Source organism: Vigna umbellata, chromosome 5 (assembly GCF_029865625.1).
Source record: "Vigna umbellata cultivar VRB3 chromosome 5, Vumbellata_1.0, whole genome shotgun sequence".
NCBI classification, from domain to species: Eukaryota; Viridiplantae; Streptophyta; class Magnoliopsida; order Fabales; family Fabaceae; genus Vigna; species Vigna umbellata.
In genome coordinates this window covers 19,709,969-19,727,767 of record NC_142169.1, presented here as the reverse complement: position 1 = coordinate 19,727,767, position 17,799 = coordinate 19,709,969, and the positions used below count along the sequence as shown (strand labels likewise).

The following is a 17,799-nucleotide window of genomic DNA, read 5'->3' as shown; positions in this document are numbered from 1 at the left end:
TATAATCGTTGGTAAATCTTGTAAAACTCTTGAAAATGACATTTTAGAAGTGACGATGGTTTAAAAATAGCAAGACACATTATCTCTCTAAAAACCATTCTTTTAGAATTCTTTAACTTTTCTCTAGAAGTTCTTCTCTTGCATTTATCTGTTTGAATATCAGAGATCACCTGAGCGATCCTTGCAACGAGATCTTCAAGTCTAGTCGATCAGTTTCTCCAAAAGAGGAAGTTAGTTTGTACTCTTTTTCTTTAATCTTGTCTCCTTTACATGCAGATTATAATGTTTCTGCATGTGTCATTTGAGTCTTCTATAAGACTCTCCGTTGATCCATGGTTCTAACAATATACCCTGATAATGTTTCTGTGAGTTGTAGGTGTAGATAGAGTTCCTTGAGCTGGTGGAGTCGTCTTAGCTCTTGTAAAGCAGTTGGGTCCTTTGTAAGGTAAGGAAAGCTAATTATCACTTTTAATATTGAAAATGTTTAAATCAACTGTGTTGCATGCTTGATTTGGTTTGGAATTTATGAATTTGTATATGGAATGGTTGAATGTGAATGTCTGTTAAATATTGCTTTTTTGATCACTTGAGTTGTTGTGTTTAAAATTTATTTGTTGGAATTTGCTATTACTCCTTGATGTAGTCAATGGGTCGAGTTTGGACTGATTTCGGGTCTATTTTGAAGGTTTTGACTGGTGAAAATCTAAAAGAGATATTTTAGGAAAAAGCTGAATGTTTAGGGTCTATTTTTTAGTCATTTGTGACTTTTTTAAATACTTAGATTTATCAAAATCTCTTGGTTTAGAATGAGAAAGTTAGAGGGAGTCGCTTGTTAAATCTAAATATTGTTGGTCTGATTGATATAGATTTAGGAATAAATGGTGATTCTGCAGTTGGACATATGAGTAAGTAAAAGGTTAGGGTATTGATAAGTGAAATTCTAGGATATGTTGGTTCTTGAGTAAGTTAGGAGTTAAGAACTTAAGTTTATGTAATTTAAGACTTAGTTAGTTTCTTATCTTGTTGAAAATCTGATGTGCAGATATGCTAAGTTGGTAATTGGGTTGTGGTGAGTGTGACTAGATCTAATGGATTGAGTCATTGACCATTTGAGCAAATTGATATCCAAACCAAAGTTTAAACATGTTCCCCGAGCAATTTCAAGTATTTAGAAAAAGCTGAATGTTTAGGGTCTATTTTTTAGTCATTTATGACTTTTTTAAATACTTAGATTTATCAAAATCTCTTGGTTTAGAATGAGAAAGTTAGAGGGAGTCGCTTGTTAAATCTAAATATTGTTGGTCTGATTGATATAGATTTAGGAATAAATGGTGATTCTGCAGTTGGACATATGAGTAAGTAAAAGGTTAGGGTATTGATAAGTGAAATTCTAGGATATGTTGGTTCTTGAGTAAGTTAGGAGTTAAGAACTTAAGTTTATGTAATTTAAGACTTAGTTAGTTTCTTATCTTGTTGAAAATCTGATGTGCAGATATGCTAAGTTGGTAATTGGGTTGTGGTGAGTGTGACTAGATCTAATGGATTGAGTCATTGACCATTTGAGCAAATTGATATCCAAACCAAAGTTTAAACATGTTCCCCGAGCAATTTCAAGTATTTAGAAAAAGCTGAATGTTTAGGGTCTATTTTTTAGTCATTTGTGACTTTTTTAAATACTTAGATTTATCAAAATCTCTTGGTTTAGAATGAGAAAGTTAGAGGGAGTCGCTTGTTAAATCTAAATATTGTTGGTCTGATTGATATAGATTTAGGAATAAATGGTGATTCTGCAGTTGGACATATGAGTAAGTAAAAGGTTAGGGTATTGATAAGTGAAATTCTAGGATATGTTGGTTCTTGAGTAAGTTAGGAGTTAAGAACTTAAGTTTATGTAATTTAAGACTTAGTTAGTTTCTTATCTTGTTGAAAATCTGATGTGCAGATATGCTAAGTTGGTAATTGGGTTGTGGTGAGTGTGACTAGATCTAATGGATTGAGTCATTGACCATTTGAGCAAATTGATATCCAAACCAAAGTTTAAACATGTTCCCCGAGCAATTTCAAGTATTTAGAAAAAGCTGAATGTTTAGGGTCTATTTTTTAGTCATTTGTGACTTTTTTAAATACTTAGATTTATCAAAATCTCTTGGTTTAGAATGAGAAAGTTAGAGGGAGTCGCTTGTTAAATCTAAATATTGTTGGTCTGATTGATATAGATTTAGGAATAAATGGTGATTCTGCAGTTGGACATATGAGTAAGTAAAAGGTTAGGGTATTGATAAGTGAAATTCTAGGATATGTTGGTTCTTGAGTAAGTTAGGAGTTAAGAACTTAAGTTTATGTAATTTAAGACTTAGTTAGTTTCTTATCTTGTTGAAAATCTGATGTGCAGATATGCTAAGTTGGTAATTGGGTTGTGGTGAGTGTGACTTGATCTAATGGATTGAGTCATTGACCATTTGAGCAAATTGATATCCAAACCAAAGTTTAAACATGTTCCCCGAGCAATTTCAAGTATTTAGATATTAATTTAGTCATTTGGAAGTGGCTTAATACACATATCCAGAATCAAAGTTGCCCGTTTCTACTATGGTGCTCAACAGTAGCCCAGCGATGCCAAAGCATCAAAAAGCTCCAAGGTTTGGCACTCAACTGCACATAGGTGGTGCTCAGGCACCAAATTTGCAAGAAGGATGCACTTAGCAACAAGGATGTTCCACTCAACGTCATGTGCTTTGGCCAAGATTCTTTTTTTTTTTTACATTTCTCTCACTTCTAGATTCTTTCAATTCTTTGATTTGGAATATAAGTTTCTTGTAATTATTTTTGGTACACTCTTTAAGGTATGTTTGTTAAGATGTGATGAGTGAATGTTTACATTATTTATATTGGAAATGGTATGAAGGTTAAATGGATGTTGCATATGTGAGTATTGATTCAAAGTTGATATGAAATGACTTGTGAGTGTGAAATAGCATATGATGCTACAAAGATTTCAAGGAGAAATCATTTAGATGGTTGTGTATAATGTATGTATTGATATAGAAAGTTAGTGATTAAGGGTTATTTTGATGTTCTCAATAACTTTCAAATCTCAATAAGAGAAGGATAATTGTGTTGTGGAGAGTAGCACAAGGTCCTTAGTTTGTTGGTCAATTGTTTTGACCATAGATGTTTGACAGATTAACCTCAGATGTAGAAGTTGATGTGGATGAGTTATTGTTGTTGTTGCACCACCTTTGGGTGTAGGGCCCCTATAGTTCAATATATCAATACATGTATCTGAATGATCAAGTTTAGAGGAAAATTTTTTATGCTTTATTTGTGTTATATGTCTAATTCTATAAATATGATATATAATTTTTTTTGGTACATTAACTTATCTTTTTTCCTGTGTGTTGTTTGTTTGTTTTGTTTCTTCTCTTTTGCAATGATCACCTTAGAGAGATGTCTTTGGTGAGCAAGTGCTCAGAGTAGATGGAGTTGAGACAAAAAGTAAGACTTATGTTTTAATTTCATCTGTTTTTGAAAAATCTATTACACTTTGGTTGAGTGTAATATCTTATAGTTGTTGTAAGATTTTGTATATCTTTTACTATTATAAGTTATTTATAAATATATGTAATAACATCTTATAAGATTTTATTTGAGTTGACTATTTTGTATTATTGAAAGTGTAATAAATATCATATGATAATTGAATACTATCAAAAGTGAGATATTAATTGAGATATTACAATTTTTCAGCAAACAAATTATGTTTGAAGTCGCCTTCCCATAATTATACTTGTATACTTAATGTCATGTCTTGATTGCTTTAATGCATTTTCTGTTTTCTATTCTTAAGCTCTTTTTTCTTTTGAATTGTAATATCATTTTAATGTCATTGTTTTATTCAACAGTTGACTCAGGCATTCAGATTTTGATTAAAATTTGATCATCTTAATATGAATACTCTCTTATCCACACAACTAAAAATGCATTGATAAGTGTTAAGGATTCCAAACCTCCCGTTGAAGAAAAATTGCACAAATATGTTGCCTTAGGAAAACTTTATGAGTGCTTTGTTAATAATTAAAAAATAAAATAATTTAATAATAGATAATTTAATAAATTTTTATGAGCGTTTTAAATAGACTTACGAAAGTAATCGATACAATTTTTTGTTCGCATAGCTTATAATTTTTTAGAACCATTTTCAATGAAACTTGTATTTGACGTGGATCTCTTTACGAACAAATAATGAATATATTCTATATCATACTCGCAGGCTTCGAAAATATTATTTAAGTTTATGTCGCTTAAAGTCTTGTTTGAAACTAATAAATCTGTTTAAATCAAACACATTGGAAAATATTTATTTACATTTCTTAAAATTCATATTTCAGTTTATAATATTATAAAAATCTACGCTTTGAATCTAATAGAGTTAATATAAAGTGGAATGACTCAATGAATATGAGTTTATATACATATAAGATACCTTCATTAGTAAGAGCTTTTTTGGAGTGGTATCAAAAATAAATCCGTGAGAGTTTGACTTCAAACAGATAATATCTTACTAAGTGTAGAGATCTATTTGTATATATTTGTGTATTGATCTACAACCATCATTTTTGGTGTACTTTGCTTTTCTAGTTATTTCCTATAAATGCTAAAAAATGTCAATGCTGAAATTTCCATTAATAAAAGTAACACTACAATATAAGATTAAAAATATTATGTATTAGGTTGTAATAATTAATGTGTTTCTTTTACATTAAATGTAGGTAAATCATAAACTCCACGGGTAAAGCTTATTTAGCCATAAATAATACAAATCAGATTTCAAAGACACATTCAACCTTTAGTTTGCAAAGGCAAATCTCCACACTCATAATTTGTCTCTAATTATTAATTAAGACTTTTTTTTTCAATGTTTTAATCTTTCAAAATTTAGAAGATTTTAAAATATCATATTATTTGGGAGGTTAAAATTTTATTTTACTTTAAAAATAAAATTATACAAGTTTTATTCCCGTGCCTTATGAAAATGATTTAAAATATTTTTCATAATAAACAATATATGAAAATTATATTATAATTTAATCTAAACTCAATTTGTTATATAAAAAATATTTCATGTTATTTGTTAAAAGAATGTTTAACTTTCATAAATATTATAATTAAATACTTTATAATTTAATTTAAAAATAAACATAATTTATTGTGATAATTTAAAAATAAAAAATATATTTAATATTTTAATAACAATGTCAATGATTTATAATTATAAACACACTTGATATAAACAATTAAAGTAGTGTTGTCAAAATGGGTTAGAATTCGCGAGCTAACTTGATCCACTAAGAATCCACGAACTAACTTGATCCACTAAGAATCATACTCACCCAGATTGAACTCATGGTGAGTTGGGTTGGCTAACCAACCTACATAATTTTTTTTAAGTTATGAATCTTTAAATGCTCTTAACACTTCTCTAGAATGCATACGTAGACAAATTGTGCTTCTTCCCAAACCGTGGTGAACAATGCAGATCATGTTCCACAAATCCCTTCATTTTGCAGACCGTGGTGAATAGTGTGCAAGATTCTAGTGTAGCGCAGGCCGTGGTATTGTTGATGATTTGATTCCAACGCGTAGATCCTTCCCCTTCGTAGACAGTGAACAATGTGCACGACTCTAGCGCAGTGCAGGCTGTGGTGTTGATGACGATTCCAATGCACAAACCCTTTCCCTTTGTAGATCGTGATGAACATTGTCACGATTCCAGCGCACCATAGGCCATGGTGTTGTTGACAATTCCAACGGTCAGACCCTTGCCCTTCGTAGATGGTGAACAATTCACGATTCTAGTGTAGTGCATACCATGGTTTTGTTGACGATTCCAATGTGCATACCCTTCTCCTTTGTGGGTTCTTTAATAGTGTGCAAGAATTCTAGGTTAGTAAACATTGCATAATTATTAAAAACAAAATGAACTTTGAAATCATAGATAATCAATGTGTTCATGATAATTTGAATGATTCTTTGCACCAACCATAGAAGATATTGAGAATGAGGGTAAGGATTTTGATAGAAAAAGTAAGAGACCTAGGGTAACTACTTCAAAAGTTTGGAATCATTTTACAAAATTTGGTATTAAAGATGATGAAGAAAAGGTAAAATGTAATGCATGTTGTGCAGAGTATGTTGCTGGTTGTACAAAAAAAGGGACCTTAACAATGTTGTGTCATTTGTCAAAGTATTTGATCCTAAAGAAATTAAAAGACAATGACGTGGGGAAAATAAAATTTGATCATGCTGGGAACTTAAAATTTAGAGAAATTGACCAAAAAATTGTGGATGACTTTATTTCAATGGCTATTATTCAACATGGGATTCCATATAATTTTGTTGAATGTAGTGGATTACAGAATTACTTCCGTAAATGGTAGGCCGCCTAAGCTAGAACCACCTCTATAAGGATTTCAATTTGTCCATTCAACCATAAACCTTCATATTCTGTTGCATCCAATTATGTTCGAATTTCCCTAGTGTTTGTGCTCACTAATTCATGCTCTTCAAACTTCTGGACAGAGTCATTACTTATGGATCATAACACTAAACTTCTACCAAAATAGGGGAGCCTATGTCAGACCCCTAGAAATATAAAAGACTAGTTCATCTTGACATTTCCTTTGTAGTTAGTGTGGTAAGTCAATTCCTTAATTTCCCATGTGAAGATCATTCTAATGTAGTTATGCATATATTAAAGTACATTAAAGGATATCCTAAAAAAGGGTTATTATATGATTCTAATAACCATACAAGAGTGGTTTGTTATTATAATGATGATTAGACAGAATCTCCTTCTAATAGAAGGTCCACATCCGGATATTGTGTCTCCATTGGTGGTAACTTGATCTCTTAAAAAGCAAGAAACATAGTGTTGTGGCAAGATCTAGTGCATAAGCAAAATATAGAGCTAAGCCACTTGTGAGCTTGTTTGGCATAAGCAATTTCTTAGAGAGTTACAATTTAGAGATGTCACTCAAATGATGCTTGTATGTGACAATCAGTCTGCTCTTCATATTAGTTCTAATCTCGAATTTATGAAAGGACCAAAGACATTGAGGTTGATTGTCATTTCATTCGAGAGAAGATTATATCTGGACATATCAAGACTAAGTTCGTTAATTCAAGTGATTAGTTAGGAGATATTTTCACTAAGTCTTTATAGAGGCCAAGAATTGATTATATTTGTAATAAGCTTGGTGTATACGATTTACATGCACTAGCTTGAGGAAGAGGGTTAGATATATTATCTTTATCTTTTATCTTTAGTTAATTTATTCTTATTTCTTATTTGTATTTTTAAGTTTAGTCCATATTTCTTCTATTATAAATAGAGGACATTGCGTGTATATTCAACACAAAGAAAATAATCTCATACATGGTTTTCACTATATTCAACATCCACAAACTAAATAATACAAACAAAGAAAGTTAAAACCTCTATAATTGTCAAATTGATAGTATACTAACCCAGAAAAAAAGCTAGAAGAAATGGAGGTAATTTCTACAATAAAATAGTTGAAAACAAAGGAGGTTTTAAAACATCAAACAAAATAATAATCACTAATAGAAGAGGTTAAAACATTCCATATAAAAAAACCTTCACAGTATAAATATGATATCAAAGGTCACATTAAACCTCTACAGATAAATTGTGACGACTCTAACTGTATAGGTAAAAAAACTCCTACAAATTAATTTACGAAGAATAAAAACTCCTGCAAATTGAAGAAACAAAACCTCCACAGAATATCAATATTTTTTGTCTCGAAGGAAAGAATGTCAAATTTTTTAGTACTTAAGAAATCACAAAAAAATTAATAGGAATGTAATTTAAGTTTATCAGAAATTTGAAACTTAATTAAGTGTAAATATAATAATAATGAAAATAAAAATAAATAATAATAATAATAAACAAATTCTTCTTTGTATAGATCACTGTTGTTTATTTTAAACTTGTTTAAAGAATGTCTGAACAATTGACATAAGAGAAAAAAAAAATGGCTTTACAATTTGAGAAGGATTGGCTTATATAAAATCATGTTAGTGAAAGAATACAAATTATATGGAGAAAAGAAGTAAGTAGTCATAGACAACAGTATTCAATGAAATTCAAGTATCCTATCGAAGAAAATTTGCATGTAGGAAATATACATCATCTGCCTTTCTCACACAGGCAACAAAAACAATATTACAAAACTGAATCCACGGTTAGATCCACTAATTTTGGATTTAACCATCATTATTAGTTATATAACCCTAACCAGTTTACCATATATTTAATTCAAGTAAAAGTAACGATTTAATTTTATTAAATAGTCATCAATTAGTGTTATATAACCAACACTGATGGTTAACATATCACATACTAACTGTTTGATGTAATTCTTTCATGATCAGCATTCACCTTCGACCACTTGCTAACTCGATTACGAGCTTTAATTACCTGTGCAGTGACATAATTGTTCATCCATCACGTGTATAAGTATAAGCTTTTAGGAGAAAATCTAGAATTAAGAATGATGAAGAGGAAATGAATGAAATACCTGGTCGTCCCAATTAGTTTTGTAGGTGATTATAATTAGCACTATAGTTTGAATAAATGTTCCAAACAACATTCCGATCCAAATACCCTGGGAAAGATGAAATGGGTTTTGTTAAAGAGATGAAACATGGATGAAATGCAAGATGAGAATGAGAAGAATACCTACCTTGACTTCCAAATGGAGAACTTTACCAAGCACCATTCCTACAGGAACACCTATGACATAATAACACCCTACGTTCACATATGCCACATAGCTTTGCCACCCTGCTCCGACTGCAACACCTGTTGAAATCATTTCATACTTGAACATCAACATTTTGTATAACTTTTGTTTCTCTGTCTACATTTCAGTATTCAATTTTTATATTTGATCATATCAGAACTCCAGTGTTAAACAAAAGTACCTGAGAGTACAGGTTGCACACTGTTGAGAAGAATGGAGATTGCCAACAAAGGTGACAAGTCCCCGACAGCATCGGCCACCTCTTTACTTGAGGTAAATACGTAGGCAAGTTTTTCCCTTAAAAATAAGAAGAATAAGAAGAGAACGAATCCAATGGCTAAGGATGTAAGCACTGACACCAGTATGGCGAATTTTGCAGCTTTGGAGCTTCCTTTTCCAAGCTCGTTTCCCACTCGAACACTGCAAATCACGAAAGATGAAGTTCATATTTCACGGTATACAAACGACAGAAGAATAGAGAGTGTTTGATCTGAACACAAGATTACCTTGCAGCAGCCATGAAACCAAGTGATATCATCAATTCCCATCCGCTAATATTGAGGCTGTAAAAAATGAAAATTATTCTTAAGAAATGAAGGAGAAAATATCAAAGGTGGATGCAATTAACATATGAATTGTTATGAAAGAACTCATAAAAATATGAATCCAATCCATATATATAAGAAATTTACAGTCTCCAACTTAAAACTTTAAAACTGAGTTTTCTTTCTTAGTTGCAACTTTCTTATTTATATTTAATGCGAGACATAAACACTTAACCAGAGATTCAAACTCACACTTATAGACTTGTCAAATTGGCATGTATTATATGATTTGAACTTAATTCACGTTGGTTGAGATTTAGAAAGTTCACATAGCCAAAACAATCTTTTATTAAAAACATCTATACGATCAAATATCCATAAAATCTTATAAGCTAATGTCAATTTATGGGCTTCCTTTGAACAGATAGACTATTTTATTCCTAATAATATTTTAAAATTTTCTGATTAAGTTAATATATTACTCAAACTTATGTAGTAACTCAATCATATCCACTATAGTAATTGTATTAATAGTTTCTTATTTCTTTTAATTTTATAATTAAAATTGTGTGTATTTTTATTCAATTTTGATATAAAAAAATGTTTATATTATATTAACACTATTTTATAAAAATAATAACTTATTTTACTTTTTTATGAAATACACTTATTATATTTTAGATGTCAAAACTAAAAATAAGTTAAAAGCTTATTTATATATATTATTTTAAAATAGTTTATCAAAGAATTAAAAGAAAATGTGCTATTATAATTGTATCCAAATATAAGTGATTTCTAAACTTAAAAAATGACTTACTTTGAACAATTTTTTTTTAAAATTACCGTACTTTTAAACTTAAACAAAGTCAACGTATATTATATTTTAAACTTTTTAAAATAATAAAATTATATATCTAATTAAAATTAAAAAAATATTTTGAATAGTTTTTATAAAATCTAATATTTATATATTCTTGAGGAATAATGTTCTTTAAAAATAATAGATTAGAAGCAAATATACATTATTCATTTTTTAAATCTTTACAAAATAATCATTATACTAATTTCTATTTGAAATTACCTCTTTTTTCATTAGATAATAAAAAACTATTATTATACAATAAAATTCTTAAACTATAATTTTTTTTTAATATTCAACATTGTAAAAATATGTTTGGAGTGAAAAAAAAATATTAAAAAAATATCACGTGAAAATTGTTGGACAAATAATATTGCAAAGCAAATGAAAAAATAATTAAAAATTGAATAAAAATGAATTAATTTAGTTTTTGGAGGTTAACCATCCTAACCCTCCCAAATCTACTTTATGTGGAATGTGGAATTTCGGAGGCTGAAACATTTAAAAAACTCCTAGTAAAAACAAATAGGACTTAAATTTTAAAAGGATTCAGGTTAGCCCATGAATTAGGAATTCAAAGGACAGCTCTAGGCACTTCTATCCTTAATAATTTTATCCAACTTACAAAAGAGATCGACACCATCTAATGCATTACCTTAAGAAAATAAATGTATGACTCTTATTTTTTATATAATGTTAAACTTTTTCATTTTCTCATTTTTACTCTCACATTTGAATTTCTATTTTTTCTAATAATCCTTTATTACTATATAAAGTTGATACAAACTCACGAAATAAAGCCAATCTCATTCCCTATTTGATGAGTATATTCGTGAATTCAGATAAAGTTTATCCTATAAATAATGCTTGATAAAGAAGTGTGAGACAACGAAAAAGGATACCATATCGATAGAGCATCAATTTGGACCTCTGCATTTGTCAAGTTACCCGTCAGAAGAACCAATATTGTGCTGTACCACAGCTCAAGACTGTAAAGCAAACCACAGCTTCACATGTTAGGAAGGCATATATAAATTGTTTAAGATTATTTAATTTGAGGATAAAGGGTCTAATTGAAATGTAGACAACCAAAACTATGTTTTGAACAAATAACGAAAAGTTAATTTATTTAGCAATTAAATGATAAAAAAGAAAGCTCACCATAACATGACCCCGGATGAGAGGGAAAGCTTGACAACAGGCCAAAGATCTTTAAATGCTAAAAATGAGAAGCCTTTCCATGTATCAGAGCACCAGCCACAGGTAATAAATATTAGTTGGCCAATGTTAGTAACCCAAAATGCCACACTTGTTGAAATCATTGCGCCGGCAATTCCAACGTTAAATTGTATTGTCAATAGCCAAGACAGTAACACATGAATAGCTATTGACATAGCTGCCAAGAATGCTATAATGACATTCTTGCTTTGAGATTGCAGAAACATTTGGGTGGTGAAGGAAAAAATAAAAGCAAACAAGACAGGAATTGACAAAAGAGAAATGGTTTCCGCAACTTGTGCTATGTTCTCATCTTGGCCTAGGAGCCTCAAAATTGGACCTGTGAAGAAGAACAACGGAAGAAGACAGATTGCAGTTGAGCATAACACTATCCATGATCTCTGAAGATACACTCCCATCATACTGTATTCTTTTGCCCCAAATGCTTGTCCACATAGTGTTGACAATGCACTCGCCATTCCCAACTGCAGTTCCCAGTTAACAGATACAAATAACTCAACTTACTCTCATCAAATTTTATTTTCTAATGCCCTTTCTTAAAATCAATATTCATAACATAACCAAAAGCAAAAAACAACAAATCCTTAATTTATTCATTCATAAAGCAGAAGACAGGTCAGATGTATGTATAAAAGCCAAGATTCTTCTCACCAATGTTTTTTCCACAAAGCAATTAATCTTTCCGGTTTTAGAAACAGGTATATTTTATTGTTTTAATTTTATTCAATTTTTGTCTAATCCATCTTTTCTTAGAATTTGTTTAAAAGTAAGAGATGGTTATTAATAATAAACTTCAGATAAATTATAAACATTTAACAATATAGTCCCAATAAAGAACATATACAATTAGTTAACATTTGATCAAAACTAACAGAGTGATTATGCTATTAAGTAAATATTCATGCAGAAAAATAGATAATTAGTGGCACAGACCAAAAACGTACCAGAATACCATTCGCAAAACGTATGAGAACAGTGTAAACGAGAGCAAAAGCAGCGAGTTCTCGTGAACCGATATGACCAACAAAAGCCTGGCTTATAACATTGATACCGAAGGTGGAGAACCTAGTGAATATGGCTGGTGCTGCCACTATCCACATCAACTTGCTCTCATTCCACACCCTCTTCACCAGTGACGATTCCTCTTCTGATGTTTGCTCTTTGATCAACAACTTTTGCTGTTGATCTCCCTCCATTTCTTTGGTTTGGTTGAAGAGGCTATGCTTGGTAGTGTAAGGAAGAACTAAGGGAGTGAGTATACAGCCTTCAACTTTTCGTTTTATTTATACAAAGTCTTCACGTGACTTCGACAAAACCAGCCTATGTCAGCTCGTGCAAGATGAGCTAATTAACCTCTGAAAAATTGTTACAGAGACCAAAAACTTAAAAGGTTTTAACTGACACCGCGCAGCGTCGTTGTCGAGTCATAAATTTTAGGCTACGTACGTGTTTGATACAGGCGCCACTGGAACACATGCGACGTGTAAGCCATTTATGCATAGAATAGTTTTTCTTATCACACAACAACCCATACTATAATAATGGTAAAAACAAGAGAAGGAAGACGTCATAAGATTGAACTATATATTGCCTGTTTTGTTACTGTTTTATAATTTTATCCTTTGAGATAATACCTTATAATTAACTTGACGCTATCAAGACAGGCAAAAGTTTAAATGTTTTGTAAAAGTGTTATATTTATTATTAAATTAAATATTTTCTTGATCATGAACATAAGTACAATAACAGGTTTTGGTTGAATGGATAAGAAGGATTTTACGTGGATCTTTAAGAACCTATTATTCTTATCAACATATTTTTCAGACCTAGTTTGGTGGGAAGAAAGGCAGATAGGAATATAGCTTGAAAGTGGAGATACTGGTAAGTTGAGAAATGAATAAATGAATAAATGAAAATATTTAAAAAAAAATGGGATTGATTGGGTATTTTCTGACAAAACAGGAAAATATTGCGAAAAGTCCACCTGACAATAATTTAATACTCAATTTTTGTGTAATCTAATTAATTATATTATAAACACTTTAGTTTTTTTATATAAAACTCTATTATTAAATCAATATTTTTAATCGTTTTTTCTTTCTATAACTTTTTAATGTTATTAAATAATAATATTAGTAATAAATAATATCAGTAATGAAAATAAATAATTAGTAGTGATAGAAAAATATTCATAATACATAAATTAAATACGATGAAAAATATTTTTATTTTACTTATTTTTAATTAAATCCTTTTTAATTTTATATTTTTATTTTTTAAGCAAACCATCTATATTTATTATTCATTTTTATTTTGCTCTTTTATTATTCCGGCTGTTTTTCTTTTTCTTGGACAGAGCGAGTGGGTCCAGACCATAAATGTTCGGAGAAGTATGGAGATGGCACAATTAATTTTGGCTAATATTTTAGAAATTTTTGGCTGTTACTAAAATAAGTTCTTTTCATTATTTACGTTTCTTTACCTTGTTCTCGTTTTTAAAAAAAAAATTCAGTACTTAAGTTTCGTATTTTATTTTTTTTCGTTTAATAGTATTTTTCATTTAATTTAATGTTTTCTTATTCAATTTTTATGATTCATAAATATTTTTAAAAAATTCAATGTGATATTTTGTTATATCAACTTTAACTTTATTTATCTTATTTTGTTGTTGAGATTAGATAATAAACACGTAAAAAGAAAAAAAGAAATGATTATATTAGTGGATGTCAATTCATAATCTTTTAAGTGATATTAATATTAATCTAATGAAAAGAATCACATTCAGTTTTTTTTGAGAAATATTATAATCACATTTAATTTTTTTAAAAGATATAGAAACCTTGAGTAAAAAAATTAAATCAAGACTAGAAAGAAAAAAAAAATGTTATTAAGCCTCACTGATTTTACCATACTTCTATCGGGCAAGTTTAAACAAAATGACGTTGTTTGCTAAAATGTAAATGTGCTAACACTAAAAAAGCAATTTTTTAGCAGTTTTAGTTTACTCAATTTCATTTCCTTATAAGACGGAGATTTTATATTAATTATGTATTATAATTTGGTCTTACATTAATTATGTATTACAATTTGATTTTACATTAATTATGTATTATAATTTGATCTTATATTAATTATGTATTATAATTTGATCTAAAATGTTTAGCTTACTTATTTTATTCACATAGTACAGAAATTATGTTTTATATCGGTTATTTATAACCTATTACATCGACTTTAGATTTTATGTAGATATTAATAATGCAATAAATTTATCACTTTTTACGTCAGATACGAAACCATCAATTTAACATATATGGTATTAGAAAAATAAATAAATACATTTCACTGCTCGCGCTTGCCATCTTTGTCAATTATAATATATGCAATATCCACTAGGCATCATTGTCAATTACAATATATTGTTTTTGCAATATGAACCAAACAGAATAGTAATCCGGCTAACCTTAAGCCAAGATCCATCCAAATATTTTCAACAAGAATCCATAGTTAAGCACTTATAAAGAGTTAAGCACTTATAAAGGATAGTCTTTAACATAAGATAATCAACACAAATTTTTAACATTTAAATAATATATATTAATTTCGCTGACCATTTTCATTCTAAGCCTTTTAACATGAATAAGAATCTTTACGCCAACTACGACTTAATGAAGCAGCAGTCGCAACGAGCAAAGTCGTAAAAATCTAAAAATTACATTAGGTATTTTAAAATAATGAGATTGAATATTTTATTTTAAAATAATTCAATAATATAAATAAAAATTTCTTAAACTCGTTTCATTATTTAAAATACAAATCATCTTTCTAAAATTCGTTTTTTTGAGTTTCTCTACTTTCTCTCTAAGATATTCGACTCTTGAATCATCTGTTTGACAATCAGGAAGTGTCTAGGAGATCACAGCAGAGTAATCTTCATTCCTTTCCGATCAATTTTTGGTTTAGAGCAAGTAAGTTTCTATCTCTTTTTTTCTTTCAATTTTTTGTCCCTGATCATGCTTAGGAACCCCTTCGCATGTGCCATTAGTCTTCTATTCCTGGTTCTTTGTTAATCTGAAGTCCTAAGGACTCACTCCGATCACAACTTGGTGATTTGTAGGCATTTCTAGAGTTCCTTTTGTTTGAAGCGAGTGTTTGTGTTTAAAGGTGGTAGCGAGTCTGTTTAAGGTAAGGGAGCTAATAACTTTCTTGATGCTCTTATAATTTGATTGTTTTAGAAGAATATGTTGAATTGGATTAGAATATGGAATGTTTAATTAATTTAATAGAAATTGCAATTTGAATTATTTTCTTTGTTCATTAGTGCATGATATGGACATGAATGTGTTGGTTGGTGATGTTATAATGGACCTTGATTGATGGATTGGTTGTGATTGTGAAATTAATAATGATGTGTGCTTGAGGTATGAGGAAAGGAAAATGTTAAGCTAGGTTGTAAGTAAATTTTTAGTTTAAAAATGAGGTTACACTAGGTGACTTATTAAAATAATGGGCTAGATGAAGAGATTGTGATTTAGGAACTGTTTTGTTGATATTTGAAACTTAATTGGATGATGAATGTGCAAAGAATTGGTGTAAAAGTATAACGTAAACAATAGGTAGTCTATTGAAGTGAAATTTTGTTTAGTTTAAGGGTTTTAGGTAGTAAGATTTTGATTTGGAAGGTTTCAGGTAGGTTTGAGTGTTTGGGGTGTATTGTTTACTCATATGTGACTTATTCAGACCCTTAAGTGGCTTAGTGATGAGCCAAAACTTGTAAAATTGAATCATGACCTAAAAAGTAGAACTTTAGTTGTTTTAAGTTGGGAATTCTTAAGATTTTGGTTCGAACTTGGTTATTGTTGAGGTATAAACACGTGGACAGGTCAATATGGAAGTAGAACATCAAATGAAATTGGTAGAAATTGGTAGAGTGGCCTGAAATAGGAAATAGTATGTGGTAAGGGTGCAAATTCTACATAATTGGTATTTTGCATAATTGTGCAGAGTCGCTAGGCGAGTTGGGGGCTCACTGGGCGATTTTTTAGAGGGTTTTGGTAGTGGGTTTCATAGGCTAGGCGAGCCAGCTCGCTAGGCATGTGGAGCTCACTATTTCTGCTCTAGCTAGGCGAGTGGTTTAGCTTGCTAGGCGAGTTTTGGGGGTCTTGGAAAATGATTTTTTTTGGGTTGGGCGAGCTTCCTCGTTATTTTAGGCTCTCGGTGAGCGAGTGAGTTCAAGTTGTTGTATGTATTTTGACTTCTCTTTTCTTTTATGGTTGAGTTTTTGATGAAAGAATGTTATGCCAATTGCTCAATAGTGTGATTTTAAATAATGTGATGGTATGAACATTGTGATTAGACTACATATGGTTTGGAAAGAATTTCTGAGGTGAATTGAATTGTGATTGAATAGTATTTTAGACTATTTATTTAACATGTTACCAAAGCAGATCTAGTGATGACAATGATGAGTATAGCAGATTTAGTGCGATGGTGATGAGCAGAGCAAATCCAACAATGACAACGATGAGCAAAGTAAAATTTAGCAGTAGAAGCAACAAGCGGAACTAATCCAGCAATGACAGTGACAAGCAGACATTACAAAAAAACAAGTATTATCGATGATTAAATTCGTCAAAAACGTAAAAAAATTTCCATTAATAACTTTTTTCTGACGGATTATCGATGGACTCAAATTTGTCGATGATAATGCAGTCGATAATATTTATCGAGAAAAACTTATATTTGTCGGTAATTACTGACAGAAAAATCCATCAATAAATACAGAAAAAATTTATCGATAACTATCGACAGAAATATCTGTCGTGAACATAACCAAAATCTGTCGATAATTATCGATAGATAAATTTGTCTATAAATACTACGATCTTGTTCATCTTCTTCATTTTTTTCCCCTTTTTCATCTTTCTTAGTTTTTCATTTCTTTATCAATGTCTTCCTTCATTCCTAAACCAAAACAAAAACACATCTTAATTCCGAAACCAAAATCAAAAACTCAAGTTAGGTACCCTTATCGTTTTAGAAATCCCAAAATTGGAAAAATCCCTAATCTGCTTTCTGAACAATCATATTTTCTTCATCTCCAATGGCACACCATGCCACACCCATGCTAATCAAGCAATTCGAGCCATGGGTTTTTGTTCTTTTATGCAAGTTTCGAAACCCATATGTGGCCAACCATCATTTATGTTGTTCTTTCGTCATTCCCAGGCAGCTTCTTATGGTTTCACATAAAGGAAATGATGGTGAGCAACCAATAGTGTCAAACAAAGCTTTAAGATAAAAACAAAAATTCAAAAATGAATATGAA

General features: G+C 30.1%; 1 protein-coding gene across 1 annotated transcript; it reads right to left on the bottom strand.

The window, feature by feature from the left end:
* Positions 1–8,158: 8,158 nt before the first annotated feature.
* LOC124824863 (protein DETOXIFICATION 21-like) lies at positions 8,159–12,799 on the bottom strand. The gene is made up of 8 exons (XM_088116354.1): positions 12,416–12,799; positions 11,394–11,935; positions 11,135–11,221; positions 9,335–9,391; positions 9,010–9,248; positions 8,769–8,887; positions 8,604–8,690; positions 8,159–8,503 (listed from the first exon to the last, which is right to left on the bottom strand). The coding sequence occupies exons 1-8, from the start codon at positions 12,665–12,667 to the stop codon at positions 8,426–8,428; spliced, it is 1,461 nt and encodes a 486-aa protein (XP_087972480.1). The 5' UTR covers positions 12,668–12,799; the 3' UTR covers positions 8,159–8,425.
* Positions 12,800–17,799: the final 5,000 nt, after the last annotated feature.